Source organism: Ambystoma mexicanum, chromosome 8, assembly GCF_040938575.1.
Source record: "Ambystoma mexicanum isolate Mex_15411 chromosome 8, UKY_AmexF1_1, whole genome shotgun sequence".
NCBI classification, from domain to species: Eukaryota; Metazoa; Chordata; class Amphibia; order Caudata; family Ambystomatidae; genus Ambystoma; species Ambystoma mexicanum.
In genome coordinates, this window is record NC_090929.1 from 371,010,271 (window position 1) to 371,027,070 (window position 16,800).

Below are 16,800 nucleotides of genomic sequence, written 5' to 3' on the forward strand. Positions count from 1 at the left end.
TTTGGTCGCTATAGACTAGACATTGCTTCATCTAAGAATTAAGAATGTAGTCATAACACAGGCACACCTAAAAGGAAATGGACTGAAGCATCTTGAAATTGCAGACTTATCAAGAAAACCAAACTACACTGCATAGTTTGTACTACAAATACAGAAAGGTGCAAGCCAGCAATGGACAACTATTCAAAGCAGAAGATAAAAATTACCGGAGCACCAGCCGAGATAAACAATCAAGGTTCAAAACAAATACAATTTCCAAATCCTCTTTTGAACAAGATTTATTGACAGATCACATTATTATTTCATACACACAAGGTTGCAGTAATCAATGCCATGACGAGCTGTGCTATGCTATTGTGATGGAATTCCGATGGCAATACAACACCGGGTCAATTTGATTTCTCTAGGTGGAACATGGTATGGTATAAAAATAAAAACATTCTATAACACTATGATAATATGTTTAGAATGTACATTAGAATTTGTACAATAAATACCAAATCCAAGTTTGCCAATTGCATACCATTACAATAAGAATATCACATTATAGTGTGGTATTATTCAAGGAATATCACATTATATTGTGATATATATATAGACCATTACCATGGGAATATACGAGTGAGCTAAATGTGTAGCCTTACCATTGGAATATCGCATTCTAGTGTGCTGCATCCATAGCATTAACATGGGAATATCACATTACAGCCTGCTAAATTGATAGCATTGCTACAGGAATATCCCTTCATGGTGTACTATTTCTATAGTACTACTTTAAGATTATCACGCCATACAATGCTAACTCCATAGAATTAATATGGCACTATCACATTATTGTGTGATAAAAGCTTAGCACTGTCACAGAAATATCACATTACAGAGTGCTAAATCCATAGCATTGTCATTGGAATATCACACAGTGGGCATAATCCACATACTTATCAGAGAAACGTAATTGGATCATGTGCTAAAACCATTCCAGCACCATCACAATATCATGCAAAAGCCACACACTGTGTTGACTGAATTACTGGTATAATACCAAGATACAGCACAGAGAATCTGCAGAGGTGGCACTGAGGTGCACTGTACTACAGTATTAGCTAGGCATAAATGCAAACCAAGGGTGCTAATGATGTTCTTTCCATGAAGTCCACGATTCAGGTCTGGTGTAGTCGAATACCAGTAGGCTCCAGGGTCATGCCTTTGCTAAAGCTGGCATCTTTATGAAACTGAAAGTAGGACCGGGCCAGAATGGCCAAGGCATATTGTTGTGCAAATAATATTTAGGTCAAGTAGAGTACAACTGTTGTCGGTCATGACACCATTGTGACCGCACTTAAAATCCCAGCCAGTTCACCATTGTAAACACAAGTACTTCCAAACTGAACATCATCACTTATTCTTGGCACGGCAGAGAACTAACTAAAGGCTTAACTATACATCTTAAAAGATTTTTTTCCAAACAAAATGTAAGTAAAAAAATAGTACCCCTTTACAGTGTATACTAACATACAATTGGTCCACCATTTTGCATCTTATAACTATTCCATGTACACTTTTTGTAGCAGTTCGACAAACATTTTAAATGATCTATGAATCTAAATCATCTCTAAATGTGGTCTTGTTATTATCCTTGGTCTATGGCCAGGCAGCAGATACTACTATCTACACAATGGGGGTCTCCCATTGAAATGGCTCCAGCGCAAGTTAATGAAGCTTAAAACTTAAATAGAGGAGCAAAACAGCAGATCTGCAGCAAACCCTCCTTAAAAACAAATCTAAAATGTTAAAGCGAGAAATATAGTACTTACAAGACTTTACAATCAACTGTCCAAAAATAAGTATTGGGGATATGGCATGTATTTCAGTAGTACAGTAGAAATGGACAAAAGCATCTGTAAATGCATATTTCTGAAGATATATATATTGTCTGTAAACTATGAATCGAAGTAAGCAAATGCAGACTTCCCATCAAATTAGGTGCGCTCTTCAAATGCATTTGCCACAGACATGTGGAGGATACAACAAAAACTCAATTAAGACTAAATGAATGTGATCCTCATCTAATGTCTGATCGATCCTGACCTCCATCATATACCCCTTCACAAGCCTGTGTTTTGAACTATTTAACTTTCTTCTATTGTAATGCAACTTTCTTCTCCAACTAACATCTAACATTGAAAACTAAACCTGTTCAACAAATGTACTAGAAAAGCAATTTTCTAATTTCATGCTCAAATAAAGTTCTTCAAAATCCCCTGTAGGCATGACTTGCAGACCTTGTTGCCAGTCGAAACATATTTTACTGGTGATTTCTTTGTATCCCACGGTTTGTGGGTCATGCTAAATTCATGCCAGTTTTATGATGTTAACATACAGCAAAAACAATCTATGTTCAATCAGCTATACATTTGTTTGTCTTATAAACATTTTTTGCAAGCCAGGAATTTGCAAACTGCATCACAGTATGAAGCGTGAGCATGCATGTGCTTTTGTTGCTCACAGAGTATCTCTGCTAAGAAAAAGCAGGGGGTATATATAACTGAATACAGAGTAGACCGCATACCAAAGTCTGGATTGCTAGAGGTTATCAATCCACTGGAAATCTCCCCCCAAAACTATCAATATAAAAATACTAGTGGAAATGCACAGCTAGAGTCACATTAGATTTCCTCTTGATCTGTAAATCAAGCTAAATCAGACTTGGATTAGGGAGCAGACTTAGTAAGGACACTGATCACATGGTCTTAGTATGCAGACCAGTGCATATTGATCCGAAACAAGAAGAGGCCATATGGTCTTGAAACAGCACAATGTTGCATCAGATGTGCCTTATTCTACATTTCGTAATGTGACATTTACGATATCCTCACCTACCCTCGATTCCCCATTGCACCACCAAATCAGTCTTCACCCCGCAACTTGATTGTGTAACAAAGCTCCTGTGGCCAGGGTCTTTGGAATAACATGGTTCTTTGCAAGGTACTATGGTGATGTACATCTGACATAGAATCCACAATTTGTCATCATGTATTTCTTTAGCAACATGTGAAGTGGATGGAGGGGAAGCAGAGAAACCAAGAGGGCTCGATGAGATCTGAACCAGTCGACTTTTACGATGCAGCATGTTTGCCACAACATGCAAAATATATGAAGTGTACTGGCAGGCGGTAGACATTTATAAGCCCGACAGGAGGACTTGATGAAAGTCCATTTTGGAAGATGGGACAAAAATTGGAGATGGATCAGAGTCTCACAGCATAACGTTAAACGATAGATCAAAATACCTAATGCATAGGCCTTTACATTAGAAGGTACTGCCCCCTTTCAGGTTTCATTGTGGACGTTGAAGGCCTAAATAACAGCCAACACTATGTCATGCCTCTTGATTTCTTGCTGCTGTCACATATAGGAGTGTCTCAATCAATGTTGATCCCCATATTAACAGCGGGAGCACAGCAAGCTTCCCGACAGTTTGAATGGCTCATTGCATGCACATAAACTATCAGATACCCGTTTCTGGAACAAATCCCTCTAAAAATCCGACAAAATCTGTAAATCATTTAACCAACCCTCTACCTGCGGCTTTTTTCTGGTCACTTGGTTTTCATTCCTCGTGTTACGTTGTATCTTATATGCCTTGTTTTTTATATGTGAGAAATTGTAAAACCTATAAATAGCTTAAAAAAACGAGAAGAATAAAAACGATCCGATACCCGATTCTCATTTGCTAACACACTATGGCCGAGCTGCATTACACTACCATGACACTCCAGTCACAATCTAGTCTCAGACTAATCCTAATGCTATGCTGCGTCATGGCACCCAAAAGCATGGCCTGTCATATTTACAATGAAGCAAAGAAGTGCACCGTCCATTTTTAGCTCTAGCCATTTCAAAATAATGCAAGATGGGAGTCATACCATTCCTCAGTTAGTGTAACACTGTACCTCAGTAGGCCAAATTAGTATGGCGATACGAGACCAATGAAAAGCACAACCTGCTTCACCCAATCTACACGGATTCTACAATGTGGTTACCACAGGCTACCTCATGCTCACTGTGATGGCAGGCTAGTTTAGTCAACAACATGGGCATCACATTTGACAATTGTAACCTAGCTGCTCAATCAACAACACAGCTTCTGCAGAAATGTGTTGGGGCAATCCACTGCACTGGTCTGCATTCATTTTCGGGAGTAACTTTTGAAGATATCGCTACCTACTGTATGGACAATCAATCCTCTGTAAACAATGCATAATTTGAGAGCAAAGTCGAATCATGGAATGACATCTTGGCAAAGGTATGATGGCTGGAAATGGCCAGGTTCCACTGCCGACTCCTTCACCAAAAGCAATACGTAGCATCTTCACTCTGGGAGCCCCTGCAAACACACATCAGAGTCCAAGAGTCTACAGACTGGGTACATTCGCCATAATAAGGAAATATCTATATAACCGAAGATCATCAAAAATATCAAATAAATAAAATAGTACTTATTTACAGTGCACAATGGAGCATGCCAATTGCTTTAGTTGTCTTTATAAAGTGGAATTTTAACTTCAGATCGTCAGAGAAGTTTGTCATTCAGAAATTAAACAAGTACAGCCATGCTGTGCTCACATGAGCAAAGAGCCAACAACTTGGAACTGTAACAGCATGCAGAACAACAGCCATACATCCCACATAGTGACAATACTTTACCAGCCAATATCCCCATAGTATGGCGACAGAAACCTCACCAGTTGCAACAGACTCTTTAGCAGCATCAGAAATAAAAACACACATCAAGATTCTGGTCAACAGCAGGGCTGGGGTTGTGTGCATTCGAGTTTTGTTAAATCCAAATGTACTTTGTTCATACTAGGTTTGGTTGGTTCAAGGTTTATTTTGCTTGTGGTCTGTCCAGTTTTATTTATTCCAGTTTCACTAGACCCGTGTTCTGGTTCATTTGGCTAAATCCAGTTTTACTGTGTTTTTGTTTTAGAAAGTTTATCTTTTTTCACTGTTCATTATTGTGTTTGGTTAAATTCAGTTACAAAGTTCTTGTCCTTGTGTTTGATTGATTTTCATTTTACTCCAGACAATTCTATTGTGTTTGGCTTATTCCAGCTTTACAGCATGTGCTCACATTCTGTTGTGTTTGGTATATTCTAGACACACCACATGAATATCTTTCTCTTTGTAGATAACAAACAACTATCTTTCTGGGGAGTAATTAATGAGCATAAATATTAAAACCCTCAGAGGAATTTAGGAACAAATTTGGCATGACTTTCTGATGGAACACTGGTAAAAGCATTCTGCTCCAGTGAGTTGGGGTCCCCCTTTCAAAACTGAGAAGTTCTTAAATTATGCATTTATAATATACATATATATGTTCCACCGCCTCAGCAGTACATATACACCGCAGCAGTTTCGTGGCAGGATCCATGTGTCACATAATTACACTGACCCAAGCCTCACCCTGCAGAAAGATGGCAACTAAAATAAAGGTATCAAGTGTAAATGAGGGGTTGGTTCCGCAAGAGTGGCAAGGTTCAGGATGGTCTACCATTAATTTGAGAAGAGATTAACTCTCTGGATGGTTCCGATTGGCTGCCAGATGGCAGCAGGCATAGGTTGGCTGAGAAGGACTTAATTTCAGAGACAAAGCAAACAAGCCCTACTGTAATTAAGAAAGATAAACTGAGATGAAACCTTAAAACACCACCAGGAAACATGCAAGCAATGCAAGTGATAGGGACCCTTTGCCACCATGCACATTCAGTGCCTGGATGCCATTCAGATGCATTTGTGGGGGGTTGTGGGTTAAAGTGTGGCTATTGTTGCATTGAGTGGACCAGCATCAAGTAAGCCACTAGAATGAAGATCAGTTCATATATTCAGCCCATAGGAATCCCCATATTCCATAAACGTGGGCTTCTATAGCAACAGAGATGGTTCCAGGCGACCGTTCTCTCTCACATTCCAAAGCAGAGAACCCTACCACACATTCAATCTCGGGACGATTCCCACCACACTTTCCACTGGTGTGGCTATTCCTCTCAGACCTTCTAAAGCAAGGGTCATTGAAATACACTTCCTTCAGATTAGATACCCTATATTCCAGACTATACACATCTCCATATATCCTAAATCCCCTTGCTCCTCCACTGGATTCCAGCATCTCTCCTTACCTTTAAAATGCCAGACCCTACCCCCATCTCATACAGGACCCTGCTTGCAGATAGTGAGAGAGGACTCTTGCTTTTCCTGAACACGCAGACCACTTTACATCTTTACATCGAACATGCAAGAGTTTTGTGTCTTCTCATGAGAGGCCAAACAACCCAGGTTCCAATTCATTCCGACAGACCCAGCTGGTGATCACCTTTTAACTTGCAATTTCACAGGGAGAAATTGACCAATCGGAGCAGGGACGCATAATGTAGACTGCAATATCGGCCAGCATAGAATCTCCCATGATACCAATTGGAACTGCAGGCCACCAGAGCAGAGGTTTCTTAAAAAATAATAACTTTAAAATAAAATATGCAGTTTATAAAGGGCTCAAATTAGTAAGGCCTTCTTGGCCTTTAGAAGACTGGTGCTGGAAGATTGAGGTGCACAGCGTCAGAGAATGAACGGAGATCCCCACAAACACAAGATTCTGCCATCAGTTGCTGAGCCTCATCTATTGTGTCTTCAGTTACTTCCTTTTCGGAAGGACATTGTCTTCAAAATAACCCTGGTTCGAAATGTTTCCAGGGGGGTCATAGAATCCAACCACAATGTACATTCCCTGGCCGTCGGTCCCCACTCCAAATCCTGCTTGTGTCGAAGACTTCCAGACCATCTGGGTGAAGTTACCTGCCGGAAGAGGGAGACAAGTAAAATAAGCCAAGCTGTCATTGGATTTCCATCATGTGTCTCATTAGTACCGAGGCATTAAAGGTAAAATCATGCAGAACACAAAGCAATCAACAAAACAGATAAAATACAGACCATAATCTAGAACCCAAAGCAAGCATGAGATAGCAGACGGCCTGGTCGCCCTCCACGTTCGGATGATATCCATCAGATTTTGATTATTGGATACTCATCTGAATATTTTACCTGACAGTCATAGGACCCGTAGCTTCCCTCAATGTCTAAACATTAAGGGTTGAGAAAAAAGGAATGCACACATGTATTTTTTGTTATAGGATACAAAAAATGCTACCCTTAGGAGACTCTTAATTCTAGTGATAATGTTCTCTACGTGAAGACGCGATCAGTTTATAGATATCAACAGTACACACTGCACATCTGCGAGGATCTTTGATGTCTCATTCTGGGACATTCCAACTCTTCAGAGGGCAAACTGGCATATTTTAAGAATGCAATGTTTATCATACCTTATCCCAAGTAGGTGAGTACCACTGTGAGAAAGATCCTGTTGGGCGTCCTTATATCTGGTGCATAGGCGATTAGTTCCTAAAGCACATTTGGAAGCCTTCTTTTGCTTTAAATGTATTGCTTGTTTAATTTCTTTCACAGAGAATAGTTTATTTTCAAATGTGTTGACTATTTGCAATAAGATGTTATTACTTTTCACATACCAGCTTAGTCTGGAACAGGCATGGATTAAGAGACTCACCACAATCAACAGCAGCCGCCTTTATGTTCATTGTGAGTGTAAATCTGCCCCAAAGGATACGTTCACGCTGAACTCTGGACACGCATGGCGCGTCACATTTAGTTAAGTGGTCAGGCCAGTCCTCGTACAGCTGCTCTTGTGCCCAGGCCTTTCCTAATATTAGGGTACTAGAGGAGGATTATACAGCCTGCTCACTAACTGAACAGTGAGGGGGTTAAAGTGTTGCGCAGACCACCAAAGCGAAGATGCACAGACCACCGCACCACAGCGAAAAAGGTACTGGCACAAATCACCACCACGAAAGGGGCTTGCTCAGCATGGTTTAGTAGGAGTAAAGTGAGATGATGGATCATGGCAAGTGGATGGGGAAGGAAATGCAAGTAGCAGATGAGGGGTAGCAGATGAGAAGGTGAGAACAGCAGCATATGCCATGAGCAGGTCCCAGTGAAGAGGGTGAAGGCCACCTCCAATAAAATAGCTGGGATTTTATTGGAGGTGGCTGGGATTTCCTGGACAATAAGTAGAAGAGTGGTCGAAGAAAACCACCAACACTATGATATGATATGGCATTTGTAACGTGCCTATACACAAGTGTTTCAAGGCGTGACGAGGCAGGGAGGAGGGAACAAGGGAAAGACAGACAACGATCCTACTAGGCCAGGTGTCATTCAGATCGCGCAAGTGCATGGGTAGACGGAAGGGAAAAGTGCAAGGGGAAAGGGAGGGGGGAAAGTGTAAGGGGGAAAGTGCAGTACAGGGTAAGTAGAATAATAGATAAATAATAGGGCCAGCTGGTGGCAAGTGCAAGGTAAGTGCAGACAAGTGCTGGGAAGGGGGCTGAAGGGATACAGAGACAGTCCCGCAGTGCAGGGGTTGCCAGGGAGGCAGTGCAAGTGGAGAGTGGCTGGGCCAAGGACCGAGATCGGTGAGGGGGCCCAGTTGCAGATTCAGTACAGTTTCAGTCAAGAATTAGCAGGGGAGAGGGGGAGAGAAAGCAGAAGCAAAGAGGAAGGTTTTGAGGTGCTTCCGGAAACGGAGGTGGTTCTCCTCAAGTTTCAGGGAGGCAGGAAGGCTGTTCCAGAGGGAGGCCCCTGCCGCGGAGAGAGATCTACCCCCAACTCGTTCCTTGGAGAAGAGGCTGACCCTGATGGAGTTGGAGGCGGATGAGCGAAGCTCGAGAAGGAAGATATTTAGGAAGAGAGAGTTGAAGGTATTTAGGCCCCAGAAGGCCTTGTGTACAATGCAGAGGGTTTTGAACTTAATCCTCACAGCCACTGGGAGCCAGTGTAGAGATTTCAGTCCTGGAGAGATACGGTCCCTGGGCTTGAGGCCAAGGACAAATCTTGCAGTCCTGTCCTGGATAAGTTGCAGAGGGCCGAGTGTAGAGGCAGGCAGATTTAGATAGAGGCTGTTACAGTAGTCCAGCTTCGAGAGAACCAGGGCTCGGGGACAGTGAGCTTCTGGGGGAAGGAGAGGAAAGGAAGAATACCTCTGAGGAGGTGTAGCTGGTAGTGTGACTTCTTAGAGACGTCTGATATGTGAGGAGAGAAGGAGAGTGTGGAGTCGAAGATGACCCCGAGGTTTTTTGCCTTGCAGGTAGGGGCAGGAAGAGGGCCAAGAGATGCCGGCCAGAGAGCTGCAGGGAAGGAGGGAGTGGGTGTTACGATGAGTAGAATCTCAGTCTTACTGGCATTAAGGCAGAGGTCATTCCTGGATAGCAGACAGACAGTCAGAGATGAGGGAAGGAGAGGAGGAGGCCAAGGGCAGCCTGAAAATGAGCTGGGTATCATCTGCATAGCACTGAAAGTTGGGGCAAAGAGCAGTGATGCGGTGGGCAGGGAGGGCCAGATACTCATTGAACAGCCAGGGAGAGAGGTTAGATCCCGGGGGGACACCACAGGTAGAGAAAAAGATGTCAGAGAGGAAGGACCCCAGTTGGACCTGGGAGGGTAGATTGGAGAGGAAAGAGGTCAGCCACGACAGAGCCTGACCAGTGATACCCAAGTTTTCACGGAGATGGTTGAGCAGGATGGCATGGTTGACAGTATCAAAGGCAGAAGAGATCGAGCAAAATGAGAACACACAGAGTGTTGGAGTCAAGGTTTGAGAGCAGGTCCTCACGGATGTTCAGGAGAGCAGTTTCTGTGCTTCTGGCAGCTCTGAAGCCAGACTGATGGTCATGAAGACTACCAACAGATTCAGCATGGAGATTAAGCTGGGAGATGGCAAGTTTCTCCAGGAGCTTGCCCAGGAAGGGAGTGATGGAGATTGGGCGATAGTTAGCCGGGCAGGCAGGGTCGGAAGAGGGTTTCTTAAGAAGAGGGTGCACAAGGGAGTGCTTAAGGGGGATGGGAAGACTCCAGGGGCAAAGGAGTGGTTGCAAACGTCATCCAGGGCAGGAGCCAGGGAGTCGATGTGGTCCTTGATAGTTTTGGAGGAACAGGGGTGAACCTGTTTTGACAAGACTTTCATAGATCGGACTTGTCTGGAAACCTTGTCAGCAGGGAAAAGGGGAAAGGCAGAGAAGGAGGAAGGAGGGGTGGCTGCAGAAGGGCCAGAGGAAGAGCAGGGAATAGGGGGAGGGAGGTGATAGGAGGAGAGTGAGGACAGGATGTCCTGAGTTTTAGAGATGAAGTCAGAGGCCAGTGCCGTGCAGAGGGCCTGGGAGGGGACAGGAGAGGTAGAGACTGCAGCAGGGTTGGCCAGCTCCTTGCAGATTTTAAAGAGTTCGGCCGGATTGTTAGATGCCGCAGAGATGCGGGCTTGGATAAGGGCTCTCTTCTTGGTGAGAACGGAGAGCCGGTATTGCCTTTGGAGCAGGCGGCAGACCAGTTTGTCAGAGGATGAACATGAAGCACGCCATTTCCTCTCTGCCACCCTGCACTTGCGTTTTAGGGTGACGAGATCCGAGTCATACCAGGAGTTACATTTGGATTTGGGCTTCAGGCGGATTCTCATGACAGGGGCAAGAATATCAAGAGTATCAGATATAGCAGAGTGGAGCGTGGAGAGGGCTGTGTCAGGGTGGGAGTCAGCCGAATGTTGAAGTCTCCAAGAAGGAGGAGTTGGGTGGTTGAGGACAGGAGTGAGGAGGTAGGAGTGTGTCAAAGCTGGTGACAGAGCTGCCCGTGAACCATGTCTCAGTGAGACCGAGGACGTCAAGGTCCAGTTCCTCAAGAAGGCGACAGATATCAGAGGAATGTTTGATGGCAGAGCAAGAGTTAAGAGTGGCAATGTGGAGAAGGTTGCCAACCTTGACGGACTTCCGGCGAGGGGTACTATAAAAATAAAAGGCACAAAATAGTGGATGCCCACACAGGGCCAATGTAAACACGAAAACTTAATCAGGCCACAATGAGGGAGAAAGGGAGCTGCTAACATTTAGAAAAAGCAGCATTTTATTTTTAAGGGTGAAGCCCTTGAATGGTGTATCAACATGCCTCATGGGCTACCTTCCGAGTGCAAGGTGGAAGGTGACAAGTAATTGGAAGGTGAACATATGGCACCAAACTGCCAGTGCACCAGAGCAGACCACCACAGCCTGGAATTGATCTTGTTAGGAGCAGGTGGCCGCCACAGCTGGGTCAATGCCACCTGCACCCATATCAGTGTAACAGCAGGCAGTCCAAATGTTTACCTTACTAAAGGCTTATCCAGTGGATGCTGATATTTCAGCATCATCGTATTTAGCCACCCATAAGCTTGCTTCAATTTGTTTTCCTTCTTTTTCCAATCAGAGCACCACTGCGACCTAAGTGATTGGACTTGATTGAAGGCTCTGAGGAGTAACCCCATCCTCACAACTCCTAATCTTAAGGGTGTGGGGGGGGAAGCAGGAAAAATTAGACACCGGAACATAGCATCCCATCTTTGGATGAGAGGAACAGAATTAAACGTCAAGTCTTGTTAAGGGGCAGGAGACCACCAAGACAGGACACTGGTATCTTCAACCATCTCTCTTCAGCAGCAGGCAGTACCTGGAACAGACCCAGCTTTACATCATCCATAGCAAGCTTAGGGGACTAAGTGCTGAAAGCCATCAGAAAACCCTAAAGTAGGCCTTTGACCACCCCTACCCCCACTACAGCACAGCTTGTTCAGAGTCAGAGTCATATGGGCTTTGTAGCATGCCTGCTACACACACCTACTTTGTTGGGGGAGAAGGTTCTTTAGCTGGTTCTTGCCCTTCACCTGCCAACATACCATCTCAGGCAGAAAGTGCCCCCTTCTGCTGAACTCTGGCCCCTCACACCTTCAAATTCTCATGACAAATGGGTAGCAGGCTCCGACCACATGTTGCTGCTCCCCTTCTGAAGCACACCTAGTTGAGGACACGAGGATGATCTTAACCCACCATCCCTCTTTCTTTTTCTTCGACAAACTCTTCGGTTCCATGGCACCATTATCAATCCTTTCATCATTGGCACAGTTACCCGACTCTGTACCTCACAGCAGCTGTAAAGGTTTGCAAGACTGATGAGTAAATGAGTAAAAGTGCTGGGTGTTTGAATGGTCTGTGTGCCACGTGCGCCTTGATGTGGCCTCTCTTGACATACTGTTTAAGACCATGGATTAAGGGCCTGAAGATCTTTCCTTTGAACCTGTGGAGACTTTGAAACATTTAAAAATGTGTGAAGCTGTTTAAACATATTCATGTGGCTTTCAAAAACCTTTTTATTAACAGATGGAATTTTTGTTAATCTTTTTTCAGAGACGATTGATTTTACTTGATCAATTGTATCACCTTCAAAGAGGATTTTCTTTTTTAGGGATTTGGAATTTCCGACTCCCCAACTCAGCATTTTGGTCTTATTTTTATTGATTCTAACGTTGTTGGTGTGGCAACATTCAACTATTTTATCCATTCGTTGTTGCAAGGCCCTGGGATTTTGGATCAATCATCCACATACAATAGCAGCAGAATTCTCCTCTCACCTCTAAACCACAATCTTAGGGCTGTCTGGCATAGCCTTTGACAGAATATCTGGCATGTCATTGATATAGAGGTTAAATGAAGAGAGGGCCAACATGCACTGCCGTTTTCTCCCTGGTGAGATGATGAATTTCTTGGTGAACTCTCCATTTGGGCTATATCTCATCTGAACCATTCAGGTGGCATTCAGTCCTATCATCATCTTTACTACGTGGGGGCTCATGTTAGTGCGATTCCATTTTTTACAAAGCAAACACAGAAGAAAGGTCTCTAAAGACTGCAAAAGGCTTCTTTCCTCTTTACGGAAGATTTTATGACAAGATGCTGCAGAATAAATGCCTGGTCAATGGTCTAAAGACATTGTGGTAAACCCACCTGGAATGGTGTCAAAATCCGGACCCCTTCCACCAATTCTTTTATGTTCTGCAGAATCATTTTCTTGACACTTTCTCGCCTCTGTATCAATTAGACTGATCAGCAGACTGCTGCTGGTGAAGATAGTGCATCCTTTTTTTTTTTAAGGTTGATTGATAATATTGCTCCAATATGCAGTGTTTGATTGCATTTTTAAAAGAGAGGGTGAGGAATATCACCCCTCCAGACCGGAAAATCTTTTACGAAGGAAGTTCAGCGCTGGGGCTTTTTCCATCAACAAAACCCTCTATTATTTGTAGTGTCCGAGTTAGGCTGAACCAGTCAACTACTTCCTCTCAATAAGTGGATGGGTCTTAGACAAGACTCTAAGCTCCCCCATACCATGAAAATCTCTAATGATCTAACAGAAGAAGCTTTACATTTGCTGTGCATCATGAGAGACTAAAAATGAACCATAAACATGTGTTTTTATGTAGATTCCTTGAACTATTTCCATCGACATGCCTTACAAGCTTTAGCATGCTCCCTAGATTTGACATTTTCCATAGTCAACAAGAGCTTGGAAAGAACTGGTGCCTTGCTTCATACAGAAGACCTCCCAAGTGCTTTGGGAAACAACACAATGATATTACATTCTTCCTCTTGTACCAGTGCCCCTCTGTGGGGAGAGCAGAATGTACTTAAGGCCAACTGTCCCCTTGTCCTGGTATGTTTGTTTGGGGATGGCAGAGTAAATTCATTTCAGAAGGATTCTGCTCTTGCAAGGAAGCAGTAGAGACACTTGCTCATTTACTCTTCTTCTGCCAGGTGATGTCCAAATTAAGGCATGCCTGAGTTCAGCCAGCCCTGGAGGAAGGGTGCATGGGAATGACAAAGGAAGCCCATTCAGTATGTGGGCGTGTGTGACGTTTTTCAATTCTTAACACAGCATGGAAGCAGCAAGCAGGCCTACACGTATGTGTGTGACTTCAAATTCCTCCATTGCTCTTTTCAATGGCGATACCCATTACAAATGCACAAGTGGGACCGGACCACCAACAAATCATTGATAGTTTTGAAACCAACCGATGTCACCCCAGAGTTTGCCAGCCAGTCACACGGTGTAAGGGTGTCAAGCACAGGGTTCTCTGGCGATGCAGCATGACTGCCTGAACCAAGACTCTGGTAGGCCAGCCAGTACTGCACAGCTGACCACCAAAGAGCCCTCTTCTAAAGGCCATGCAGTACTAATACAACTACCTGACCCTGACAGTCTGGTGCCAATGCTAACCCATATAAGGAAGGTTTTAGGCCCTGTGGAGCAGTGTCACTCTTCAACCTGGAACTACCAACAAGGACCTAGAGACACCCCGCCTAGGCACTGAGCATCTGGCAGCGGCCAGGCCCAAATACCACTTGGTGCTGCATATGACATACAGCCCAATAGAAATAGTAGACCGCAGTTCCTTCCTTTCAGTGGCCAAAATGTTCCCATGAGCCTCTGAAACCCTTCTATGGGGATAGATTTCCTTTTAAAGACACTGCAAGTAAAATCCTGGAGAATTCTTCCTTCATATCAGCCAGATGGTGCACCTGCGAAACCTAGATGTGACTCCAAGGGGAGGAGAGGAAAACAAACATTTACTCACCCTCTAGTTTCTCCCTAAAAAAACAGGAAAATATTAAGTGCCTCCCATACATTATCATGACCCATTAACCTAATGCTTCTGTTCCCCAGAGCAGTGCAAAAAGAGCACTTAAATGAATTGCCTGATGTGAACACTCTGATTGTAAAAAAAGGGAATGTTGGTCAGCAGATGAGAAGTAAATGTATACAGACACATACCTAAAACCTGCCTAAACAGCAAAGAATCTAAAAAAAACAGAAGCTAAAGAAAAATCAAAGATGAAATGTAATAGATTATCTTTTTTTTTCCTTAAAATGTGCACTGTACTTTATTTTACCATGTTCTGACAGCACATTTACATTTTGCACTTTTAGACCAAGTATTGTAATCTGCACATACAGTTCACATAGCCTACGCATTTAGCATGTTTCGTGTAATCCAAGTGATTGAACAACATGTACTAAAAATCAAAAGCATTTACTGTCCTGAAAAAAATTCTCCAGGTGAACAAACACATTCATCTGATATAGCATAGATTCTGACCTCACTGGGGGATGATAGATTCTGGGGGCACAGCCTGGGAGTGGGCAGAGCTTCTGAGTTTGAGTTTAAGTTTAAACATGGAAATTGGCAGAGCCTACTTTGACAAGGCCAACAAATGTCCCTTGTCAGGAGGGGATGGCACCTCCTCTCAGACAGAGGCGCTTGCAGGTTTCCTGCAGACTCATGTCTCCAGCCTTGCCTCAAAGTGGATACGGGCCAGTATTTCTCCATTCGTTTCAGGAAAACTACATCCAAGACCACAATGGAAAAGAAACGCACCGATCCACAGCAAAGGAGGACCGAAACCAGACCCTGATGTTACTGGAAGCACTGGCACACAGAAAAAAGACACCACAGCACGTGACTGCGTAGAGCACTGCAGTGAAGCAGAAGAAAAGCATAGAGACTGCACAGGGGCAGAAAGACCCTCACACATCAGGGATCACGAAGGGGCCCAGAAACTCTTCCCTGGCCTGAGAGAGACTGACTCCAAATGAACTATCAGCCTATCAACCCAAGCTGAAAGCCAACCATCCCCCATCACTATTGCTGCCATTCTGTGGCAAGCACTTAAAAAGGGGCAGAACTTAGAACCCTTTTTTTAAACGTTCCTCACACACACCCAGGCATAGACTGGCAAGGAAAATGGGACCTATCCCTAGAGGGTGCAGGAATATAAGCAGGGGACAGGAAGCAGGAAGTGTGGGTTATTCGGATGAGGTCAGCAGAGAAGGTAGACTAAGAGCAGCAAGAGGAAAGAAGGGGCGATGGCTTGTGTAGGAGACTTATGGAGAAGGTGAGGTATTGGCTTAGGAGTGAAAGTGGTTCTGTGATTTGCGTGTGCCGGTTTGTGTGGCAACTGAGTAAAGTTAGTGTAAGGAGTGAATGTGAAGTCAATGGCAAAGAGTAGAAGGACAGTGTTTGAGTAACTTGGGAGTCGTGTAGTAGTAGGAGGAAGAGACTATTAGCGGGCGGAGGAGAGTAGTAGCAGCAGGAGAAGAGTAGTAGCAGGAGGGGAGTGGTAACTTCAAAGGCTGGAGGCCAGGACTAAGAGGCAAAAATCACTGGAGGGAGATTGGTGAGAAGATCAAGTAAAAGGGTGTGGTAGTAAGAGTAGAAGAGCGTAGGCAAATGGATGTAACTGAACTAGCCTGGATACTGAGTAAGTGGAAGGCGTAAGGAATGTTCGGAAGTCCCAGATGGAGTTAGACAGCCAGCACTTAGGGAATCATTTTTAGTCATAGCCAGAAATCAGGCATTATGAGATACCATTCCGTAGAACGGACCAGGTCTTACGAATGCCTGGTTAGGGAAGAATCGTACTGGAGACAGTAGAGAGCGGGACGGCCCTGGGGAGCACAACATATTAACCAAAACAATTGAAACCATCCTTGGGGCTCAGAGTGATGTGTGCCATCTGTGACACTACAAGGACTCCTTATGGGAATTCAGGATGAGCATACCGGCCTTTAGCACTTAAGGGGTTAAACTCTTAAAGGGCAGGGTGCCCTGCAGTGGCACCATCCTAAGGGAGAACATCCTATTTGTAGGATGAAAGGGGCAGGGAAATAAAAAAGTATTTTAATGTATACGTTTTATGGAGTGTATTGAGATTTTTAAACTTTTTTTAAATAATGGGTTTTTCATTCTATAGTGCAGTGTTTTATCAGTTGTGTTTTTCGAATAAGAACCACTTGGCTACCCTGCAAAAATACACA

The 16,800-nt window shown here is 43.9% G+C and overlaps 1 protein-coding gene across 8 annotated transcripts in view; it reads right to left on the reverse strand.

Annotated features, from left to right (window-relative positions):
- Positions 1 to 262: 262 nt before the first annotated feature.
- The window catches only part of LOC138471946 (uncharacterized), an 835,353-nt gene continuing 818,815 nt past the window's right edge, over positions 263 to 16,800 (reverse strand). For all 8 annotated transcript variants that reach the window (XM_069609830.1, XM_069609827.1, XM_069609832.1 and 5 more), the window contains one exon: positions 263 to 6,855. In XM_069609830.1, coding sequence (XP_069465931.1) covers positions 6,695 to 6,855 — 161 coding nt within the window. In that variant the 3' untranslated portion in view covers positions 263 to 6,694. The remainder of the gene's footprint in view (positions 6,856 to 16,800) is intronic.